The sequence below is a fragment of the Eutrigla gurnardus genome (assembly GCF_963514095.1).
Source record: "Eutrigla gurnardus genome assembly, chromosome: 14".
Lineage (NCBI taxonomy): Eukaryota > Metazoa > Chordata > Actinopteri > Perciformes > Triglidae > Eutrigla > Eutrigla gurnardus.
In genome coordinates this window covers 4,826,614-4,844,543 of record NC_139937.1, presented here as the reverse complement: position 1 = coordinate 4,844,543, position 17,930 = coordinate 4,826,614, and the positions used below count along the sequence as shown (strand labels likewise).

Sequence of the window (17,930 nt, the reverse complement as noted above, 5' to 3'; positions counted from 1 at the left end):
TTGAGGTATTTCAAATTGATGAGCAACTCACCAGTGTTTCTTGATCTCTATTGTGTAAATATAACATTTATATGTTAATGTGTATATATATATACATAGAGAGAATATACAAAAAAAGAGAAAAAAGAGAGATAACTTGAGCTGGAGCCTAACACCAGTGCTAACCACTTTGCCACCAGACTGAAACCATCTGTGCAGAAGATGGAGCAGCAAATGGCTAATTCCCCCTCACACTGTGGTGTGAGGACAGCCATGAATCACCTCAGATCTACTTGGAACCTCCAGCAGCTTCTTTTCACCTGGCAGGGAGGAGGATAACTGGGAGGATGTACGGTGACCCTTCACAGTATGCCATACGTATAGTTGACCAATGGTGCAACTTTGATCACTAATTTACTCACTTGCTTACTCGGCCACAGAGTGACCGTAGGGTCAGTTGCTCACATTTTTATGGCATGAAAATCCACAACACAAGGTGAAACGAATCATTCACAGATGGTTGGATGGTTTAATTTACTTTGGAGCACACGTGTTTATCTGCACCCAGATTTGATCCTGCTGCTTCATTTTATGCCAGCTTCCCATGGACCCTGAAGTTGTACAGACAGGTGAAGTCCGGATGGCCCCAGTTGCTCTCGACTTGCAGCTTCACGTAGCTGAAGGCAACTTGTTTATGATCCTGAGATGTGAGAAATGAACAGAGAGCGTTAGTTAAGCAAACACTGAGAGGATGGGGAATAAGGAGTACAATGAGGAGACTCTCATACGTTAGTTTGTAGGTGAAATAACAAACGATGCTTGTCTTTCATTGAATGATGTAATACTCACAGGCATTTTGAAAGTCTGTACTGTGTCCCCGTCTTGATCATAAAGGAAGGTTCCCAGTTGGGTTCCTCCATCACCTAAAGACTTCATGCCCTGCAAGAGAGAAAGACAGAGACACGGTTGAACACCTTGTTGTTTTCCGTGTATGGAGCACAATAAATTATAGACATACACAGCCTGCAGTGTAATAAAGTTAAATTTGTGTCTTACAAAGACGGAAAACTGCTTTGGGGCACTAGGAATGGAGCCCGTTGGGGACATGTTCTTTGAAATGTGAGCCAGTGTCACATGGCTGATGTTGACGGGGAAGGCCAGCGTGATTAATAAATGCCCATGCCCTCCTGCAAAGGGCCAGCAGCGTCCTACATCCAGGGGTGAGTACACCTGAGTAAGAGAGTAAAAGAAAGAGTTTAGATGTATGTTGCATGACAAAATGCAGCAAAAACAATCCCAACCATGATGTCACAGAGCCACACCATGTACTGCCATGTGTTTAATGCGTGTAGTTCCTACCTTAATAACAATACTTGGGTTTACAGGAGATTTCCAAATAGGTATCCCAAAGAAGAAACAGTTGGGTTCTGGCTCGTACGTTACTGAGGACAGATGAGATACAACGCAGGCCCCTGCATACAAAAACACACAGAGTAGGTGAGGAAGTGATCTCATACCTAAACAGCATGCTCGTTACAATCTGACAGATGAGAATGATGAGGTTGAGTTTGATTTCTCACCAAGTGAATCCAGCGCGAAGTTGGGCAAAGTGTCCGCCACCGGTAGCAGGTAGTTGATCTTGTGTTTTAACCTCAGCAGCTCGTCCTGCAGCTCTGCCAGGAGGTTTGCTCTCTCTTCACATGTTGTGTTCAAGACCTGTAGGCGACAGGAGATTCATCTAATGGTGCACTTTGGACATCAATGTGTGCTTCACATGCAGGTGAGGGCATATTTGGGCTTTGATTGTGTTTATCGGTGCACAGATAGAATAACAAAGCCCTTAAAGATCATACCGTATTCGTAGTGGTGGGTGTATGTGACTCTGGGGGTCCTGAGTCCAGAAAGTTGCTGCCCAGAGTAGGAATCAAGTAGGCAAATCCTGATGGAAGGAAAGAAAGAAAGAATTGGAGAAACAGGCTACAAGCTAGTGAACTAGATATATATGAGTGTTTGTGGAAGGAGAGATTGCTTACCTAAACACAGTGGGAGAATGAAGAAGAGAAAGCCAAAAATCCTAACGTTGAACACCGTGGAGGCCCTGTGGTTGCTGTCTTCGTTGCCGTCATCGTTGCTGGTGATCTCCCATGTGCCGATCCATGGATTTCTCCTGTGTTTTCTGAAAATCCTGCATATTGTGTATCAAAGAACATATGACAGTGTTAAACACATGTGCCATGTGGAGGCTACATATAATAATACATTTTATTTATGGGCACCTTTCAGGAAACTCAAGGACATATATAAGCATGACCGCAGCACACAGACGTCAGCTCACCTGTACAAGGTCTCCTTGTAGGTGATGCATGGTTGTCCTTCACTGTTGTAGTATCCTGTGGAGTTCAGTCGAGAGCTTCTTCGTGACGTGACTGTAAACCAAACAAGAGAGCAGAGGGGTTAATCCCTCACTGACACAAGTCATGTCATGACTTGTAACTCTTACTTCTCTTATTATAAGACTTTTACTATAAGAAGCAACTCAGTGCATGTCAATACATTACATACAATTACAATGTGCGCACCAACATTTTATTTGGGTCGTCCCTGCTGTTCTGCCTGGAACATTACAGCCCTACAGAGGAGTCAGTGGTCCTGAATATTCAATTTCAGAATTGTACAATTTGACTTAAATGTTTTGATTTGACCAATGTTAACATTAATTAATGAGGCCTAATACACTTTGATATCATTATACAGGGTTATAATGATTGCTGCTCATACAATATTAGAAGCTTCCAATCACAGTTCTGTTGCCAGATGAGTTATGACTTGAATGGAGCAACGTGATTGGACGCATTAGTATTTTGGCTACTAGTCGCTGTCAGATGCTGGGCAAACTGAAATCAAGAACTGCCATGACAACGGCGTCGTGCTTGTTCAACGCTTTGTCGCGCCCCCAGCAGTGCCTAAGGTTCCATTCAGCACCAGTACGTGCAGCTCCTGTGCAGAACAACAACTTTTCAACTTTTTTCCTGGACAAAAACATCCGGGTCTTTAGCCAGGAATGATTGGCTTATCGACGCCACTAATTTAGCCTACCTTCACGGTGCGCGTGCGTCGGCATGGCGTCGTAGGTCAACAAGTCCATCGTTGTCGGTTCCTTCAGTTGTCCTGCTAGTGTTGACTGCGAAGTCCGGTAACGAGATGCCATCTTCGTGCACTTCCACGAGAAACTAAGCGTATGACGTCGGCGCGTGATTTAAGCGAACAGTAGAATGGCATGACAAATGTCGCACACGCGCGCGCACTTACACACGCGCGCCTTTCTGAATTACATGTAGTGTGTGTTATGTAAAACAATATTTACACAGATAAAGGGCCAACTGACTGGCAGTGGGGTGCTGGCGCCACTGTGTGTTTAATTGGAGGTTCTGCATGCAGAAAGCTGGAGATTATCAGGGCAAAACTCGTGATGACTATATGGATGAACACTAATTATTATGTTTTTTTATTTCTGCAATGGACACAAACAATAAAGCTGTGAACCTAACTGTAAAGTTTTACAACTCAGCTTTAGTGACCTGACTAACCTAACAAATTGTGTCCTCATTGTTTTTTGGTTGATAATCCCTCAAATGCACGCACACACTGCTTGTTATCACTCTTCAGTCTGTCTCTATCTATATCCATAAATTGTTAGCGGTTTTAACCAAAGAGGGATTTTCTCTTAATCTCTTAAATTGTTTTATCTGATTCTGAAAGTGTTAGTCCTGAAGCAGCCAATCAATCCAAAAAACAAAACAAAGTTCAGAGAAAGGTCAGAAAAAAATGGGATCTGATAATGTTTCTTATTTCCTGTACCATAAACAATTTGTGACATATCACATTCCTTGTGACGACTGTTTGGTCTATATGTAAGCATGGCCAAATAATTCTGAAGTCCCGTTTGAATACAAAGATACCAAAGACATTTAACTTGAGCCTCTGAAAGAATGAAAACCTTTTTCTTCCACAGATCTACAAAGTAGTTCAGGTAAAATGAAGACACGCTCATCTGTCAGCATTACTATGCAGGCTGAATTGGCCTCTGGTAATCTGCTGGTTGATTAGAGCAGGATGCTATGCCTTGGGATATACATGGTTATTCTCTTGTCATTCAGTCACCAACATCTTTGAGGGGAAAGTGCCTCCAGCATATCCATCAGTCTCGATAGCCCACCAGGGAAGAACGTGTCAGAATCCAGACATCTCCACACAAAAAAGATCTACATCAAAATTCAACACAGTGCCCTCTGAGCCGCTGCGGAGACCTTGATGAACTGAATGCTGGTGTAACACTGTATGAGCAGATGTGTATTTGAGACACAAAGACCTGTCCTTGTGCTGTGTTACGTTAAACAGAGGACCACGTTCGCGGGGGAAATGCTGATTCAGACGAAGGTCTTTCCAAATGTCTCATTCATTTTTCAGCGCTGGCACACTGCTGCTACCAGCTACATGAATAAAGTATATCTAGAGACCCTGCTCCAGCTCAATTGCAAACGGATATGAATGTTTCATGGGTGAAGTTAAAATATGAGCTGTAACTGTGAGGCATCGGACCCACACACCGCTGTCCCCATGAACACAGCACTTATATGGCGCAGACAGCTGGCTGGAGCTGGAGCAACCAGCAGCATCAAAGTCAAAGATCTTGTGCTAGCTGGTCTCAAGTTCACAGCATTAACACACCTGGGTCCACACAGAGCTTTTCTGTCAAACAAGAGGAAACCGTTTTGTAATGCACTCGGCCGCCTGCGATGCTCTCCTACGAATAATCATAGAAAATACAAGTTCACACGCATGCAGCCTTACATGCTGCTGGGGATGTAATCTAAATGAGATTATGTAAGCGTGTTGGTGGGGTTTTCTACTCTAGTGACTCTGGATGGTATGCAAGCCAAACATGTCAGCCGCAGCCGGAAGCACAACTTATTGATCAGTGTCAGCAGGGCATTGACTGGTCCTGGAAATGTGTGTAATGCAGATGGATAGATCTCACGTGTGTGTGTGTGTGTGTGTGTGTGTGTGTGTGTGTGTGTGTGTGTGTGTGTGTGTGTGTGTGTGTGTGTGTGTGTGTGTGGGTGTGGGTTTGAGGACATTTGTATGGAAGGATTACATTAATGTCAGTGTTTGGTGCTTCATTGCTAATCTTTCAGTTATGCCTCCTATATGATGTGGACAATATTTATTTCTAAAGGATAAAATAAATTGAATTGATTCATCAAATGAAGGCCTTGGTGGATTTACCTCATCCAAAAAGGCTGAAATTAGATTTCCTCTTCTTAATGAAAGATATATTCACGAACAACAAAACCAGACCAAAGTTATAAGAACCTTCCGCAGATGCATAATGACTAATACAAGATGGCAAGCTTGTCAGGGGAGAATACAAATAGGCTGTGTGTATCACATATTTAATCATTGGCTGTGCTGAATCCTGCTTCCTGAATATATTCTACATGACCTGACCCAGAAGTGCAGCCGTATTGCTGCTTGCATCTCATCAAGTCGAGGTGGAGCGTTTTCTGCCTGTGCAAGTGGAACATTGAGTCATAAAAATGAGACACGACTCCTCTCCGACTTCATTATGCGCAACAGGAGTTTGGCAGCAATGCTGACACAAACCAATTTGCATGTGTAACGATGAGAAAGTGGAGTGACACCACATCCTGCACGTCATATGCTGGCCGCCGTGACTGTTTCACAGAACTACATCAAGGAATGAATTGCCAATGGGAAATAGCATTGACCATTCCTGTGAATGAGTGGTCAATAAGTTGGCATCAGTTGAAGAAGCCTGGCTCTGGCAGCGGTCTGAGCACTTCCATGCTTCTCTTATTCTGGTACTAAATCGTGACAGAAAAAAAAGATTATGCCTGCAGTCAAGACATTTAAACACTCTCCTGGAACAGGCAAGAGTGAGTAATACTGTTGACATCCTACTGTATTTATAGGACCCCATAACTGAAAGTATCCCATTTGTCATAAACAGTTTCCTCTTCCTCATTGTGGAAACAAGGAAGCAATTTTCTTCCCCCCATTTTTCTGTCCAATTTTATTCTCAATATACAGTAATATACGACAAACTCTCAGTTCTTATATGTTTGCAAGTAGTTGCCCATAAAAACAAGCAAACGTTATGTCCCTCTGCCATACCGACTCTTTCGAGCGTCCCACCAGTCCCTGCAGTGATTTGGAGTTTATGTGTAGATATTCCAACATGCAGGTTTATTTCATAGGCCTGACCTGAAAGAAAAAGGCATAAAGGAACATGTGTTCGCCTTCCTCGATGAAGTTTCCCCAATTAATTAAAATATGAAATGTCCCTGCACTATCAAGATTGTATCATTCAATGACCCGATAAGACTTTGAGAACATGAAGCAGCTTTGATTAATACGGCCCGATAAATTCAGGAGATAGGTGGGCGGATCACTAAAAATAGAAGAACGTGGCAGGGATATTTTACAGGAGCCACTTTTCATATCCTGTGTTTTTCCAAAACTCCTACAAAACTCTACTTAAACAGTAATGACAGTGAAATGTTTGGTTTGGTTTCTTGTTTTTTTTTTAGCTATTGTTTGGTTTGAATACTTTCTTTTTCAGTGAAAAATGAAGCGAGGTTAAACAAAAAAAACGTAATTTGCGTGGCTTGTTCAAATATTAATATCACAAACATTTAACACACAGGAGATGACAAAGAAGCTTGTATTTCACACCATTTGCTATGCTTGGTGGCTAAAACCAGATAAGAAGGCATCTTTTGATGTCCACTTTCACACATATTTTAAGCATTTTGGAAATATGTGAGTTTGAATTCCTGTTTTCTGCATGAAAAGCAGCAGCTTTCTGAGACTAAACAACAAACTGTTCAAACACTTAAGCATCATCACTCATTTTAAATTGTTAAAAGTGTGATTTACAAGTAGCCTATATTGCAAATCCTAGCAGACTGTATGACACATACATTCAGACTTAAGTGATGCCATTGATGCTGTATTGGACTCTAAGATAAATTGCTCTTTCTGTAATTTATAATGAACCAAATAATGAACATTTTTATGGTTGAATACAACCTTATACAGCCAATATCACCGACAAAGACTATAGATCCAGCTGTAGTCGCGGTACAGCATTTGGATGGAGATGTAACATGTTGGGGCTGTGTGAAAGAGGATGGGATAGGATGAAGTATTTCTTCCGGGTTGAGGTAGCGGAGGGAGGGATGAGCAGCAGTGATGCTGCCTCTGTTTGCTCCGCACATCAGCAGCGGAGCTCTAGTCCCCTCAGTCAGGCAGACTCAGGCCAGGGAGAGGCAGCGTCCGCCCGCAGACACACACACACACACACCGCATAGCGTTCACCGCCGGCTCAACCGTAAACGCATTTACGGTCTTTTCTAATGGATGTCTCTCCTTATACCGCCCTTTGACATTGGACGGTGCTCCCGTGGCTGCGTTAAACGTGAGCAACACCTCATCCCCGGCTTGATTTTTTTTTAGGTTTGTTTCGACGACACGGAAAGGACCACACTCCCCCACCCCCTACCGTTAGCTCGCTAAGCTAGCTTAGCCCGCTAACTTAGCCGTGATACTTTGAACCGTATCGGCGTCAGTTTTCTGCCTCGGAGCTAGCTTGTCGTCTCTTGCGCCACCGTGGTGGATTGAGGTGCCTTGTCACTCTAGGTAAGAAAACAACACACGTGGGAAAAAACTGCATTATACTTGTTTCTGTGTTTTTTTCAGCCACTCTTGTCAAACGCGGGGTTGTGTGCGGGTGAAGCGCTGAGGCTCTCCGGCGGGTTCTTGTTGACAGAAGCAGCCAAGCAACGGGATGCGATGCGACTCGCCTTTATACACGCATTTTCACTTTACGTGCAACCAATTCTCCCACAGTGTCTGTTCCTCGACCAGCCTGAAGTATATTCACTGAAATAAGACCCGGCTTTTAATTAAGACAGACGCTCATAAATACTTTTTTTCTAGCCATCTTGTGTTAGCGTTTACTGTTGGCGTGTGCCAGGTTAACGTTATCTCACACTTGCCGCATTTGACTGCAGCGACTTTTCCTAACGGTCCATTCAAATGATCGCTGAGACAGTTATGAGGTAGCCAGCCTGTACAAGACCTACAAACCGGACCGTGTTAAAAGTTGAGAATGATGGTTACTATGTGGACGGTGTATATGTACTCTTCCTGTTGTACGTTTCCTCTTTTATAAACGTTGGGCATGTCTGAGCTTCAGTGTTGCATCACAACCTGGAAAGATGAGCTATCCGCCGGGAATTTAACCCCTGCCTGGTACCTTGAGTGTATCCCTTGTCCTGATGGAGGTCAGATCATTTAGCTTAGCTTCATGCATGTAGGAGAAACATAACCAGTGGCCAAGTTGAACCCGCTTTCCTTCCTTGTTAGTCTGCAGCTTTTGAGGGCCCTGCTCCTCTGCTGGACAGAGGTTAATCACATTTCATGTAATTTAATCATCAAAAGACCTTTTGTAGGGTTTGGTTGAAGCATGTGGGGGAGAAAAAGGAAACTCAATGATTGAATGAAAGACATGGGAATGGGCGTGCATGAGTGAGCATGCATTTACAATGCTGCAATTATCTCTTGAGATAAGAAAATGCATTCACCATCAATCCTGCAAGAGCCTGCAGTTGCGGAGCAGAGCAGATGAAGATGTAGCATTGACGGGGAACCAGTTAAATGAACCTGTCATCCAAAAAAGTGGAGCATGTATTATTTATACGTGTGTGTGTGTGTGTGTGCGCGCAATAGAACAATGTGCTGTGTAGCTGGAGGGAAGCTGCCGGAGCTTTATGCTACCTGTAGCATTGGTCCTATGGTGTCTGAACATGAGCTGGTTGCTTTGATCACATGTTTAAAAGGAATATCTGTGTGCTAAAGCTGAACTACCCTAAAGAAGCACTGTCTTGACCTTGTAGGTCAACCTCGTCAAATATAGGGGTTGTTACCTTTTTAATTGTATACAGTACATGTGATTGCAAGTTCTCAGCACAGGCATTCTTTTCTGATTCGGGTATGTGTGTCATGTCCAGGAGCTTGCCTCAGATCTGTGTATCTGAACCCAGCCCTGGGTTAAGGTATGACTCTCCAACATTGAAAGGAAATGAATCATGTTCCTCATTTCAAGGCCATGTAGTCTGCATGATGTGTTTCCTGCCGTGTGTGTGTGTGTGTGTGTGTGTGTGTGTGTGTGTGTGTGTGTGTGTGTGTGTGTGTGTGTGTGTGTGTGTGTGTGTGTGTGTGTGTGTGTGTGTGTGTGTGTGTGTGTGTGTGTGTGTGTGTGTGTGTGTGTGTGTGTGTGTGTGTGTGTGTTCGTTCAGGCTTCAGCAGATGTGCCTGTTTTGGTGTACGTGTCCTGGTCTCCCACACTTGTTGGGGCTGATTTGAGAGTTTTGCAAATCGGGAAATTTTTTTGTGTCAATCTAGAGATTATTTAGAGGTGAGTGCTTGGGTTACGATATCTAGGTTCTGTGTAAGAAATTAATGACATCAACGAGGGCCATGCTTAAGAACATGTGCATGTGTCACTGTGGTTTTACCACAGCATGTGTAAGTACTAGTTCGTGTGTGTTTCCACGGTATAACAGCAGTACATGTGGTAATAATCATGATAATACTTTGCTTTGGAATGTAATAAATTGAACATGTACAAAATTCCCAATTATAAAGCACGTGCACAAATGCAACTAAGATGTTTTAAATTGTTTTATGTTTGAAATCATGGTCAGAAAATGGTAGTTTATTTTCCCTTGATTTTGCTGCTCAATATATTTAATTAGAAGTGAAAGTCGTAAAGGTGAAAATCTCTGATATCCACTCGGTTGGTGTGCATTGGTATTTGTGAGTGTATGTGCTTGTCATAGATGCTGGCTGTGGTGCATTTATTGCTCCGAGCCGGTCTGGAACAATAGCTCTATTCTGGCTCATGTCTCCGGAGGGAGGCAGCAGCATTCGGCGTTCCCGGCATTCTGTGTGCCAGCAAGGCTTGGTTTGGGATTGGGTTTCCAAAGCCACCTGGAGCTCAGAGCACAGGAATGCCATTGTTCCTCCTTCTTGACTATGACTATGGCCGGATCAGACACACATGCAAACACACACGTACATATAAACAGACACATGCATGTACACATAAATCCAGCACACAGCATGCAAGAGCAGCCTGCCTAACTCCAAAAACTTCGGTCACTCTGCTTTGTTACGTTGTCATTGCTTACATAAATAGACCGTGAAACATCAAGCCTCTGCCTGCACAGTCATCGAGACTTGACATTAACAGCAGAGCAGTATGCTTCTCTGAGTGGCTGGTTAGTATGTTTAGCCGCAAATCGCAGAAAATATCTGTGAGCAGAATTTATTGTGGTTCTTCTTTGTGATTTAGCTCATCTGATAAGCTGCAGCCCGCTTAAGTATAAAAACAGGCATGTGAAATGAGTGAGATCTGCATGATTCAAAATGTGACTAGTGCTGAAACAAATTAGTTGGTTGACAACAGAGGAGTTCAGCCTTTAGTTATGTATTGAGTCGAAATGGCAAACTGTGATACCAGTTTCTCAGTTTGTGATGAATTTATTGTGTATTATTTCAGTTTAAAACCTTTTGAGTATTTGTGTTGGTCAGACAAAACACGGAATTTGAAGACATCACCTTAGGCTCAGGGAAATTGTTAAATTTTCAGCATTGACAGACATTTTCTAGACCCAACCAATTAATAACTAATTGATTAATACCAAGACATATGGTCATAGTGAGACTGGATCAAGCGTAGAGACACCTTCTGTTATCTAATCCTGCAGCGAAATGTCCGTTTGACTTTGTTTACTTCAAAGTTTTAATCAAATCCTCCTCACACAACATCTGATTACTGAGTTTTGTTTACAGGGTTTGTTTTTAATAATGTTGTCTGATCACAGCATCAGACAGACTTGTTTCCACACTATGCATCAATTGGTTTTAGCAATGTGGCAGTGCAGCAAAAATCTGATTTGCTTCTCACAGTGTTTGGGGGCTATTTGTTTTTAGCCTTTATTAGGAGGCAGTTGAGAGTTATAGATGAGTTTGACAGGAACTGTGAGACTAGAAACAAAGCAAATGAAAAGCAAGAAAGGTCGAACTCGAACCAGGTGTGATTATATTTGTAGGCCCCATTTATCAAAAGTGATCTTGGATGTGCTCCCTATTTATCCTTTAGGTGGATTAGATTGCCTTTTCTACTCGACAACCTTCTTAAACCGGGCAGATTTAATGCAGACCTTCGAGAAACTTATCCCGGATGTTGATAGCTAATTTAGCTAGATCAGATAGCAGAGACCTAAATGCTTGATCTTCAGACAACGTGAGAGAAACAGAAAACGGAACGGACTGAGAAGGAGAGAGAGAGAGAGAGATAGTGTGGGTGTGTGTGTGTGCGCGCGCTCATGTGTTTGCCATGCTTGTGTGTCCTCTGGCTTTCCAGCGGGTCACATTAGGGATAGAGTTGCACTGAAGTGGGTCAGCCAGTGCCACCAGGGAGTCTTGCCAGCTCCACACTCCCTCTCAGCCTGGAACCAACTAAAGACCAACACAAACCTTGGTTGTGTGCGTGTGTTCAGATTGTTGGTGCGCCTTGTTTATGCGCAGACGGAGTTTGATCTTTGTCATTTCTTGAGATAACTAACCCTGTTCACTGTACTTTGACTCCTTATAAAGAGCTTTGCCGGAAAGTAAATATGCTATAAAGCTGTGAAGGCAAAGAGAGCAGCAAGCTGTGGCTCAGTATGTTTAGACTGCATATAGGGCCTCGACGGATGATTCAGTGCCCATCATGTATCTCAGCCGGATGGACTCAGTGTTTCTGCTAACTTAATGATAAGGAAATAGGATTTAGTCCAGTATTCAGCAGAGGTTTATTTCATCTGCTAGCTGCAGTCTCTTGTTTTCCACATTGGCTATCCTCTGACAAGGAATTAGTAATCTATTTCTGTTCTCAGTTTGCTATGTCCCTGCATTGTTGAATTGAAGTGACATCACAAAGTAATATATAGACAGGAAACAAGACCTAGAAAGATTAAATTATTGCTCAATATGACACCGCTCACACTGAACTACTTCCATCCAATACAAGTCAAAGCTGCCGCTTCAGATGAAGTCATTCTCTGACAGTTGGACAATGCTGGAGATCATTTTTCTAATAATGAGAAGGTCTCTGGGCATAGTCTCACTCTGAAACCGCTTTTTTGCCTCCACCAGCCAGGTGTGTTTAGGGACGCATTCACACTACACCAAACAATCCGCACCCAGGCACAATTGAGCCTTAAGTGCGGATTGTTTGGTCAGTGTGATGCTCCGTTCCGTACTTAAGAAGGGTACGTTTCCTCGGCCCCAGCACGCTTGGAAGAGGTGGATTTGAGTATGGTACGGTTCGAATAGCCCTGGTGTGTGCACATGCATGGGTGTGTGCACATGTATGCACGGGTACGCAATGTTGACATGACGTAGGCTTTAATTGATAGACCGATTGATAGATATCTCAGTGTTCAACTTGGATCTCCCCCCACTATCAAGACGATTTATAACTGAAAATACTGTTGATGAGTGTGTAGGACACAGTGGGATTCTGTGTCGGGCTTGGGGCTTCAGACTCGTGGTGTGAGTGGTACTAGAGAAGAACTGGACTGGTACTCGTGGCTGCTCGCTCACGATTGCTCCCACTCACATGCGCTGATTCAGGCCGAGTGTTGACTAGACATATGTGCAGACGGACTTTCAGTTTCAGCCATGTTCTCTGTGTTGTTCTTTTGTGATGACTTGAGACTTCTCGAAAACAACATCAAGTCATGTGTGTGTCGTATTATGACGTATGTACAAGAGGCAATAGGGCCAGGTCTGTTTGGGCTGGAGCAGTGTGAGTGCAACCGGCGGGGACCCCCCTTCAATCGTGCCGACGCACGGTACGGATCGAATGGCCCTGGTGTGAGTGTGCCCTAGGTGTGAAAATGAGTACGGTTATGAGTATGGGCATGGTTTCAAGTGGTCTGTAGCAATTACTGTTCTGCATTTATTATACATGGTCTCTTCCACAGCGTTGGCCATGCAACCACCCACACAGTTAATTGTTTTCTGGGAAAAACTAATGTCTGATGCATCATTGTGGTTTGGAATACATCAATATTTTGAAGAAGCAAGTCTCAACTTGCAAGTGATCTGCATCAGCAAATAAATAATAATGAATTGTAATTGAGAATGGGGTAAAAATATTACAAAGTTGTAAAGTTGTGCTAAAAGGAATGTGACACTTGGGCTTAGATTTTCAAGATGTCCAGAAACAGGACTATAAAAAAAGCAAAATGTTTGCTAACTTTGCCATATTCATTTAAAAGTTAATATGCCAGTATTGTGTTGTCAGTTTTCCCCCAAGTGGCCAAAAAACATCAGTAACTGCAGGTTTAAGAACAAAACCCGATCAGATGGGCATGGAATTGCAGCAAGTTCTATGCATCTCGATGCATCAAAACAACTATGAAAGTTGTTTTGCTCGTCTCGGATATTTACGCGACTCTTCAACCGCAAGTACAAGCAACTACCAGCAACTACCAGCGTTTTATCTTCTTCGGATCTATGCTTTGAGCTTGTTAAATCCGCCACCGGTGTGTCGCCCTGGTAACATGTATTCACTACGTCGCGTCTTTTCCACCTCAGGTGCTCGGAGCGTTTAGATAGCACGCTGCATCGCCTCTGATGCCGCTCTTTGACGACCTCAGTTTCCTCTCAGAGGCGTGATATTCGGTTATGCCTTTCCACCTCGGTGAGGGGCAGAATAAAGGCGGAATACTCCCGCAACGAAAAGGCAGTCTAAAAGGGGCTATAGCTACACAAAGCAAGGAGATGAGAGACAGCTGGAATTCTGTGGTTGGGGACCGTGAAAGCGGAGTTTTTGGCACATGAATATTATGAGAGTGGGTAAAATGCATGAGAATCTAGTTTTTGTGGGTAAGATGAAACGGATGTCAATACAGGACATACATGTCAATGTTGAACCCTACTTTCATTTGTGTCGTCAGGACCGTATCTAAATCCTATTTTCTTCTTTATACACCTGGACATAAGACTGCAACTTGGCCAGCTTGAATGAAATCCAGTTGGATCTGCAATTAACCTGTTGTTGCAACTACTGTCTTTGACTTAGTACTTCTAGTCATCCTGTTATGAGGTTGACTTCATAAACAGTGCTTGAATCGTACGAAGCTCTAAGAGGCAACTTGAACACCCGAATAGAGTGAACTAATAAAGGACTGCAACAGCATAGCCTTGTAGCATTGAATAACCCTATACATTGAGTTCAGCTGAGCTCCAACAATTCCCTTCTTTGTAAGAGTGTGCTGATCACGGCCTGTACAGCATCTGTTTTACTCAGATATGACCCAACAGGAAAAGACATGGTTTCCATGGCGACAGGACTGCTCCTTACCCATCCCCCCTCTCACACCCGCCATAGGAGGAAGTGGAATATGTCCAATTTGTGCTGGCTCATGGAGAAACCATTGCGTGTCACACACTTTCACACAGATGTCTCCCCTCATTCCCGGGCCAGTCCGATTGTGTGTTTGCCTTCTTAATGTGTTTGACACAGTTTGTTTGCGAGTGTGTTTTGGCTTCTCCATCCACCGTTTGTTTTGTAAGCCCTGGATGTCACGGGAATATTAATCTCCAAAAGAGTAGTATTCTATGCTGTGAATTAGAGGAATAGTGTTTTCTGTGTACATGGTGGTCTGGCTAAGTTACATTGTATTGATCTCTGTGGAGATATGTGTCCTCTGCATTTGCCCCAACCTTACAGTTTAGGAGCAGCATGCAGCTGTGTACCTGCTGTAGCATGCCACTCATCAACAACACCCTCAGCACTAGTGGTGAGGTAGTAGTAGTGTTCAAACCCAGAAACTTCTTGCTGTGAGGCAAAACTGCAAATCACTGAGCCCCCATATCCACAGAGCTGCTAAATCAAGAAAGCCCAGAGATTTAAAGAGCTTTACCTCTCCATTCTCACCGCTTTCAGTCTTAAGAAGAGAACCCTGTATGTTGGATGGCTCTTTATTGGTCTTTGATCACACAGTGCTTTCACGTGGAGACCTAAACTACTGAAAGCAATGCACAGTAAAAAGTACATTGTTGTGGAAAAAGGCCCTTGTTTTGCATGATTTTGTTCAGTTACTGTAATAAAACTTTGATTCTTTTATGACGTATTTTCATCATTTAACTGACGTAACTACTTGGTATTAATCACTCAAAATATGAGTGGGCTTAAAATGGCAACCACATTTACCTGATTTCACTGATGAAATCAAGATGACAAACAGATTAGAATTGGCTGCCATTGACTATGATGGTTTGATACAGTTTATGACGGATCTTTCTGAAAAATCTGATGCTTTCACAACAAAGTCAGTTTGTCATCAGTGCTGTATCAATGTGCCTACCATTGAGAGATTTTGCCTGACTGTTACTATTTTGGTATCCATCCGTTTAATAAATCTGTGTGTATGTGTTACACTGTCCCATTAATCAACTTATTGTGTCCGTTTTTCATTGTGATCCACAATGAAATCCTATATCGTCCCTTCCCTAACTGCTCAACACCATAGTCCATAAAACAATGGGTATATGGTTTATTTTTAAAACAGTCATGAAAAGTCTTGTGCTTGCAAAGATAGTAAATCAGAGCATTTTTTTATCCCCCAAAAATGTTATGGCTTAAATAGATAGAGTTAAAAGACGATTTGATGTCGCCCTACTAAAACTCCAGCAGTGAGTGAGTTTATGTAGCTTTTGTTTACTTGATTGCCTCTCATTAGGGAAAATCTCAACCGCCCAAAAAATACATGGTTTATATTGTTCTGATTAAAATAAGAAACCAGAATTGTGACTACACAGTGACATGTGTGGCTGCACTCTCAATGTTGTTTAGAGCATTTAATGTTGCAAACATCACCGTGGACAAAGTGTGTATCCAAAATGGAGTGTGTGTAACTTTTGTATACAGGAGGAAAGAAGACTTAGAAGTCATAGTTGTGTGACGGAGCATGCTATCTGCCTTAGGCTCACCCTGACCAAGGTACAGCACTCGCCTCTGGGCCCGCATACACACACACAATCATCCATCTCTAGCTCTTATCTCCTACCAAGCCGCTACTCGAGTGTCTGTTTGCATGTGTGTGGGTCTGTCTGCGGTGTCTATGAGGACCCTTTTGAGTGCAGTTGTTCTGGCCTGGTCACACCGATAGCCGTATCAACTCATGGCTGATTGACTGCAGAACAACAGGCCCATTGTTTTTCCTCAGTGCGCGCGTGGGTGTGTATGCTAAGCCCTCAAAAATTGCATTACTGCAAGCCACAAATGTCAGATACACTGATTCTCGTATATCTTGGGAATGTGTGTTTAGTGTGTGTGTCGTATGTGCTGCAGATTAATCTGCCAGAGGCTGGGATGTGGGTCAGTGTGGCTGCAGCCCTGCAGGGAGAGACTGCAGCAGGATGCTGTCTCTGTACTTACTGGAGGGGGACTGGCCTCGGTAAAAATATGTTTTTCAAAATTGCAAAGTAAAGTAGGGGATGACCTAAACTTAAGATTTGACTTTCTTTTGTGTGCGAGTTGTGCATTTGCATATAGCGTTTGGCTATTTAGCATATTTATCTGTATTTAAATAGACATGTTTTAATATTCGATAAAAGTGTTCGCAGAGCTAGCTTATTAGAAGAGAGTCTACAGGCCATGGTGATAGAAATTGAGATTCAGATCTGTGTGACTTCTTAATAAAGCTAGATTGGAAGGAGGCTGGCCAGACGAGTTATGCCTGAGGCTCATAATGGATTTCACCTGCAGCCGTTTGGCCAAAGTTATTGCTGAACAATTGGGACTCAGACAATGAAAGCTTATTGAAGGTTATGTAGTGTGACTAGGAGTGTGTGTGTGTGTGTGTGTGTGTGTGTGTGTGTGTGTGTGTGTGTGTGTGTGTGTGTGTGTGTGTGTGTGTGTGTGTGTGTGTGTGTGTGTGTGTGTGTGTGTGTGTGTGTGTGTGTGTGTGTGTGCAGGGGCTATTGATGAAGCCTAATGTTGAGCCACTTAAATATAATATTGATAGCGCTTGCTTGGTAAGGTGTGTGTGCGTGCATGGTGTTGGACGTGTATGTATATTGAGAACTTTAACCAGTGATTAATTATGTATTTTGCTGCAGCCAATAGGCTTCTGAGTGTCTATTTTTCTACACATGGTCTCATAGATCAAATGACTTGGAAGTGGCCCAGCAGTGTAATAGAAGGATTAATAAAGACTCATTTGCTGCTGAGTGCCATTGATGGACAGCACTGTTTGAACAGTGAGATGAAAATGTTAATGTTTCCTGTGAATGAACAACAGATTTACTTTTTCTTTCAAGACTGATGCTGTAGATATTATATATACACTTGCAGTGACTCAGCACTCTCAGGGGTAGATTTAGAAAAGCGCAGTTTGCGTTGAGTTTGTAATTGCGACTTTGCAAACACTGCACGCTGTGCTTCCTCATTTTGCATCGTATTAATCAAACCTGACAGCCACCGGGCGAACAGTGCATACTCCGCCCTCCAGCGTAATTAGCGCACCTCTAAAAGAGCAATGAATGGGCATGCTTGTAACAGGGATCTTGAAACGATAAAAAGAAAGCACTAAAAAGCACATAAAGCAGCGAACCAAAGAAACGTTACAACAGGGCACAGGCGAGGATAACCGGTTCAGGTCCACCAGATATGAATGTCCAGTAATGTGCAGCAAAACCGCCAAAAGAGACGAAATAATGGGCAGATACAATAACTGCTTTATGCAATTAATGGAATGGCCAGAGCGGTAACCAAATGATGTCGCCACCAGCAAGAGACAAAT

At 43.1% G+C, this 17,930-nt stretch overlaps 3 protein-coding genes across 5 annotated transcripts in view; 2 read left to right on the top strand and 1 right to left on the bottom strand.

Moving 5' to 3' along the window:
• The window catches only part of stx17 (syntaxin 17), a 300,626-nt gene that overhangs the window by 65,720 nt on the left and 216,976 nt on the right, over positions 1 to 17,930 (top strand). The window lies entirely within an intron of this gene.
• LOC311024993 (uncharacterized protein) lies at positions 213 to 3,220 on the bottom strand. Of its 2 annotated transcripts, XM_084027641.1 has the most exons (9): positions 3,076 to 3,220; positions 2,315 to 2,405; positions 2,013 to 2,164; positions 1,833 to 1,918; positions 1,560 to 1,695; positions 1,339 to 1,451; positions 1,036 to 1,209; positions 829 to 918; positions 213 to 679 (listed from the first exon to the last, which is right to left on the bottom strand). In XM_084027641.1, exons 1-9 carry the CDS (start codon positions 3,185 to 3,187, stop codon positions 569 to 571), a joined length of 1,065 nt encoding a protein of 354 aa, XP_083883767.1. In that variant the 5' UTR covers positions 3,188 to 3,220; the 3' UTR covers positions 213 to 568. The 2 variants fall into 2 exon arrangements, with proteins under 2 accessions (XP_083883767.1, XP_083883766.1); XM_084027640.1 differs by having other exon boundaries at positions 829 to 1,209.
• Positions 7,314 to 17,930, top strand: part of galnt1 (UDP-N-acetyl-alpha-D-galactosamine:polypeptide N-acetylgalactosaminyltransferase 1) — a 38,410-nt gene continuing 27,793 nt past the window's right edge. For both annotated transcript variants that reach the window (XM_084027637.1, XM_084027636.1), the window contains exon 1: positions 7,314 to 7,701. The gene's annotated coding sequence lies outside the window, so the exon portion shown is untranslated. The remainder of the gene's footprint in view (positions 7,702 to 17,930) is intronic.

Bases quoted from the DNA above. Each gene is read 5' to 3' on its own strand.
- LOC311024993 (XM_084027640.1), bottom strand. From the start codon at position 3,187: ATGGCATCTCGTTACCGGACTTCGCAGTCAACACTAGCAGGACAACTG. The intron at 1,696-1,832 runs GTATGATCTTTA...TGTCGCCTACAG, and splicing joins CACCCACCACTACGAATACG to GTCTTGAACACAACATGTGA. The intron at 1,452-1,559 runs GTGAGAAATCAA...TTTTGTATGCAG, and splicing joins CTTCGCGCTGGATTCACTTG to GGGCCTGCGTTGTATCTCAT.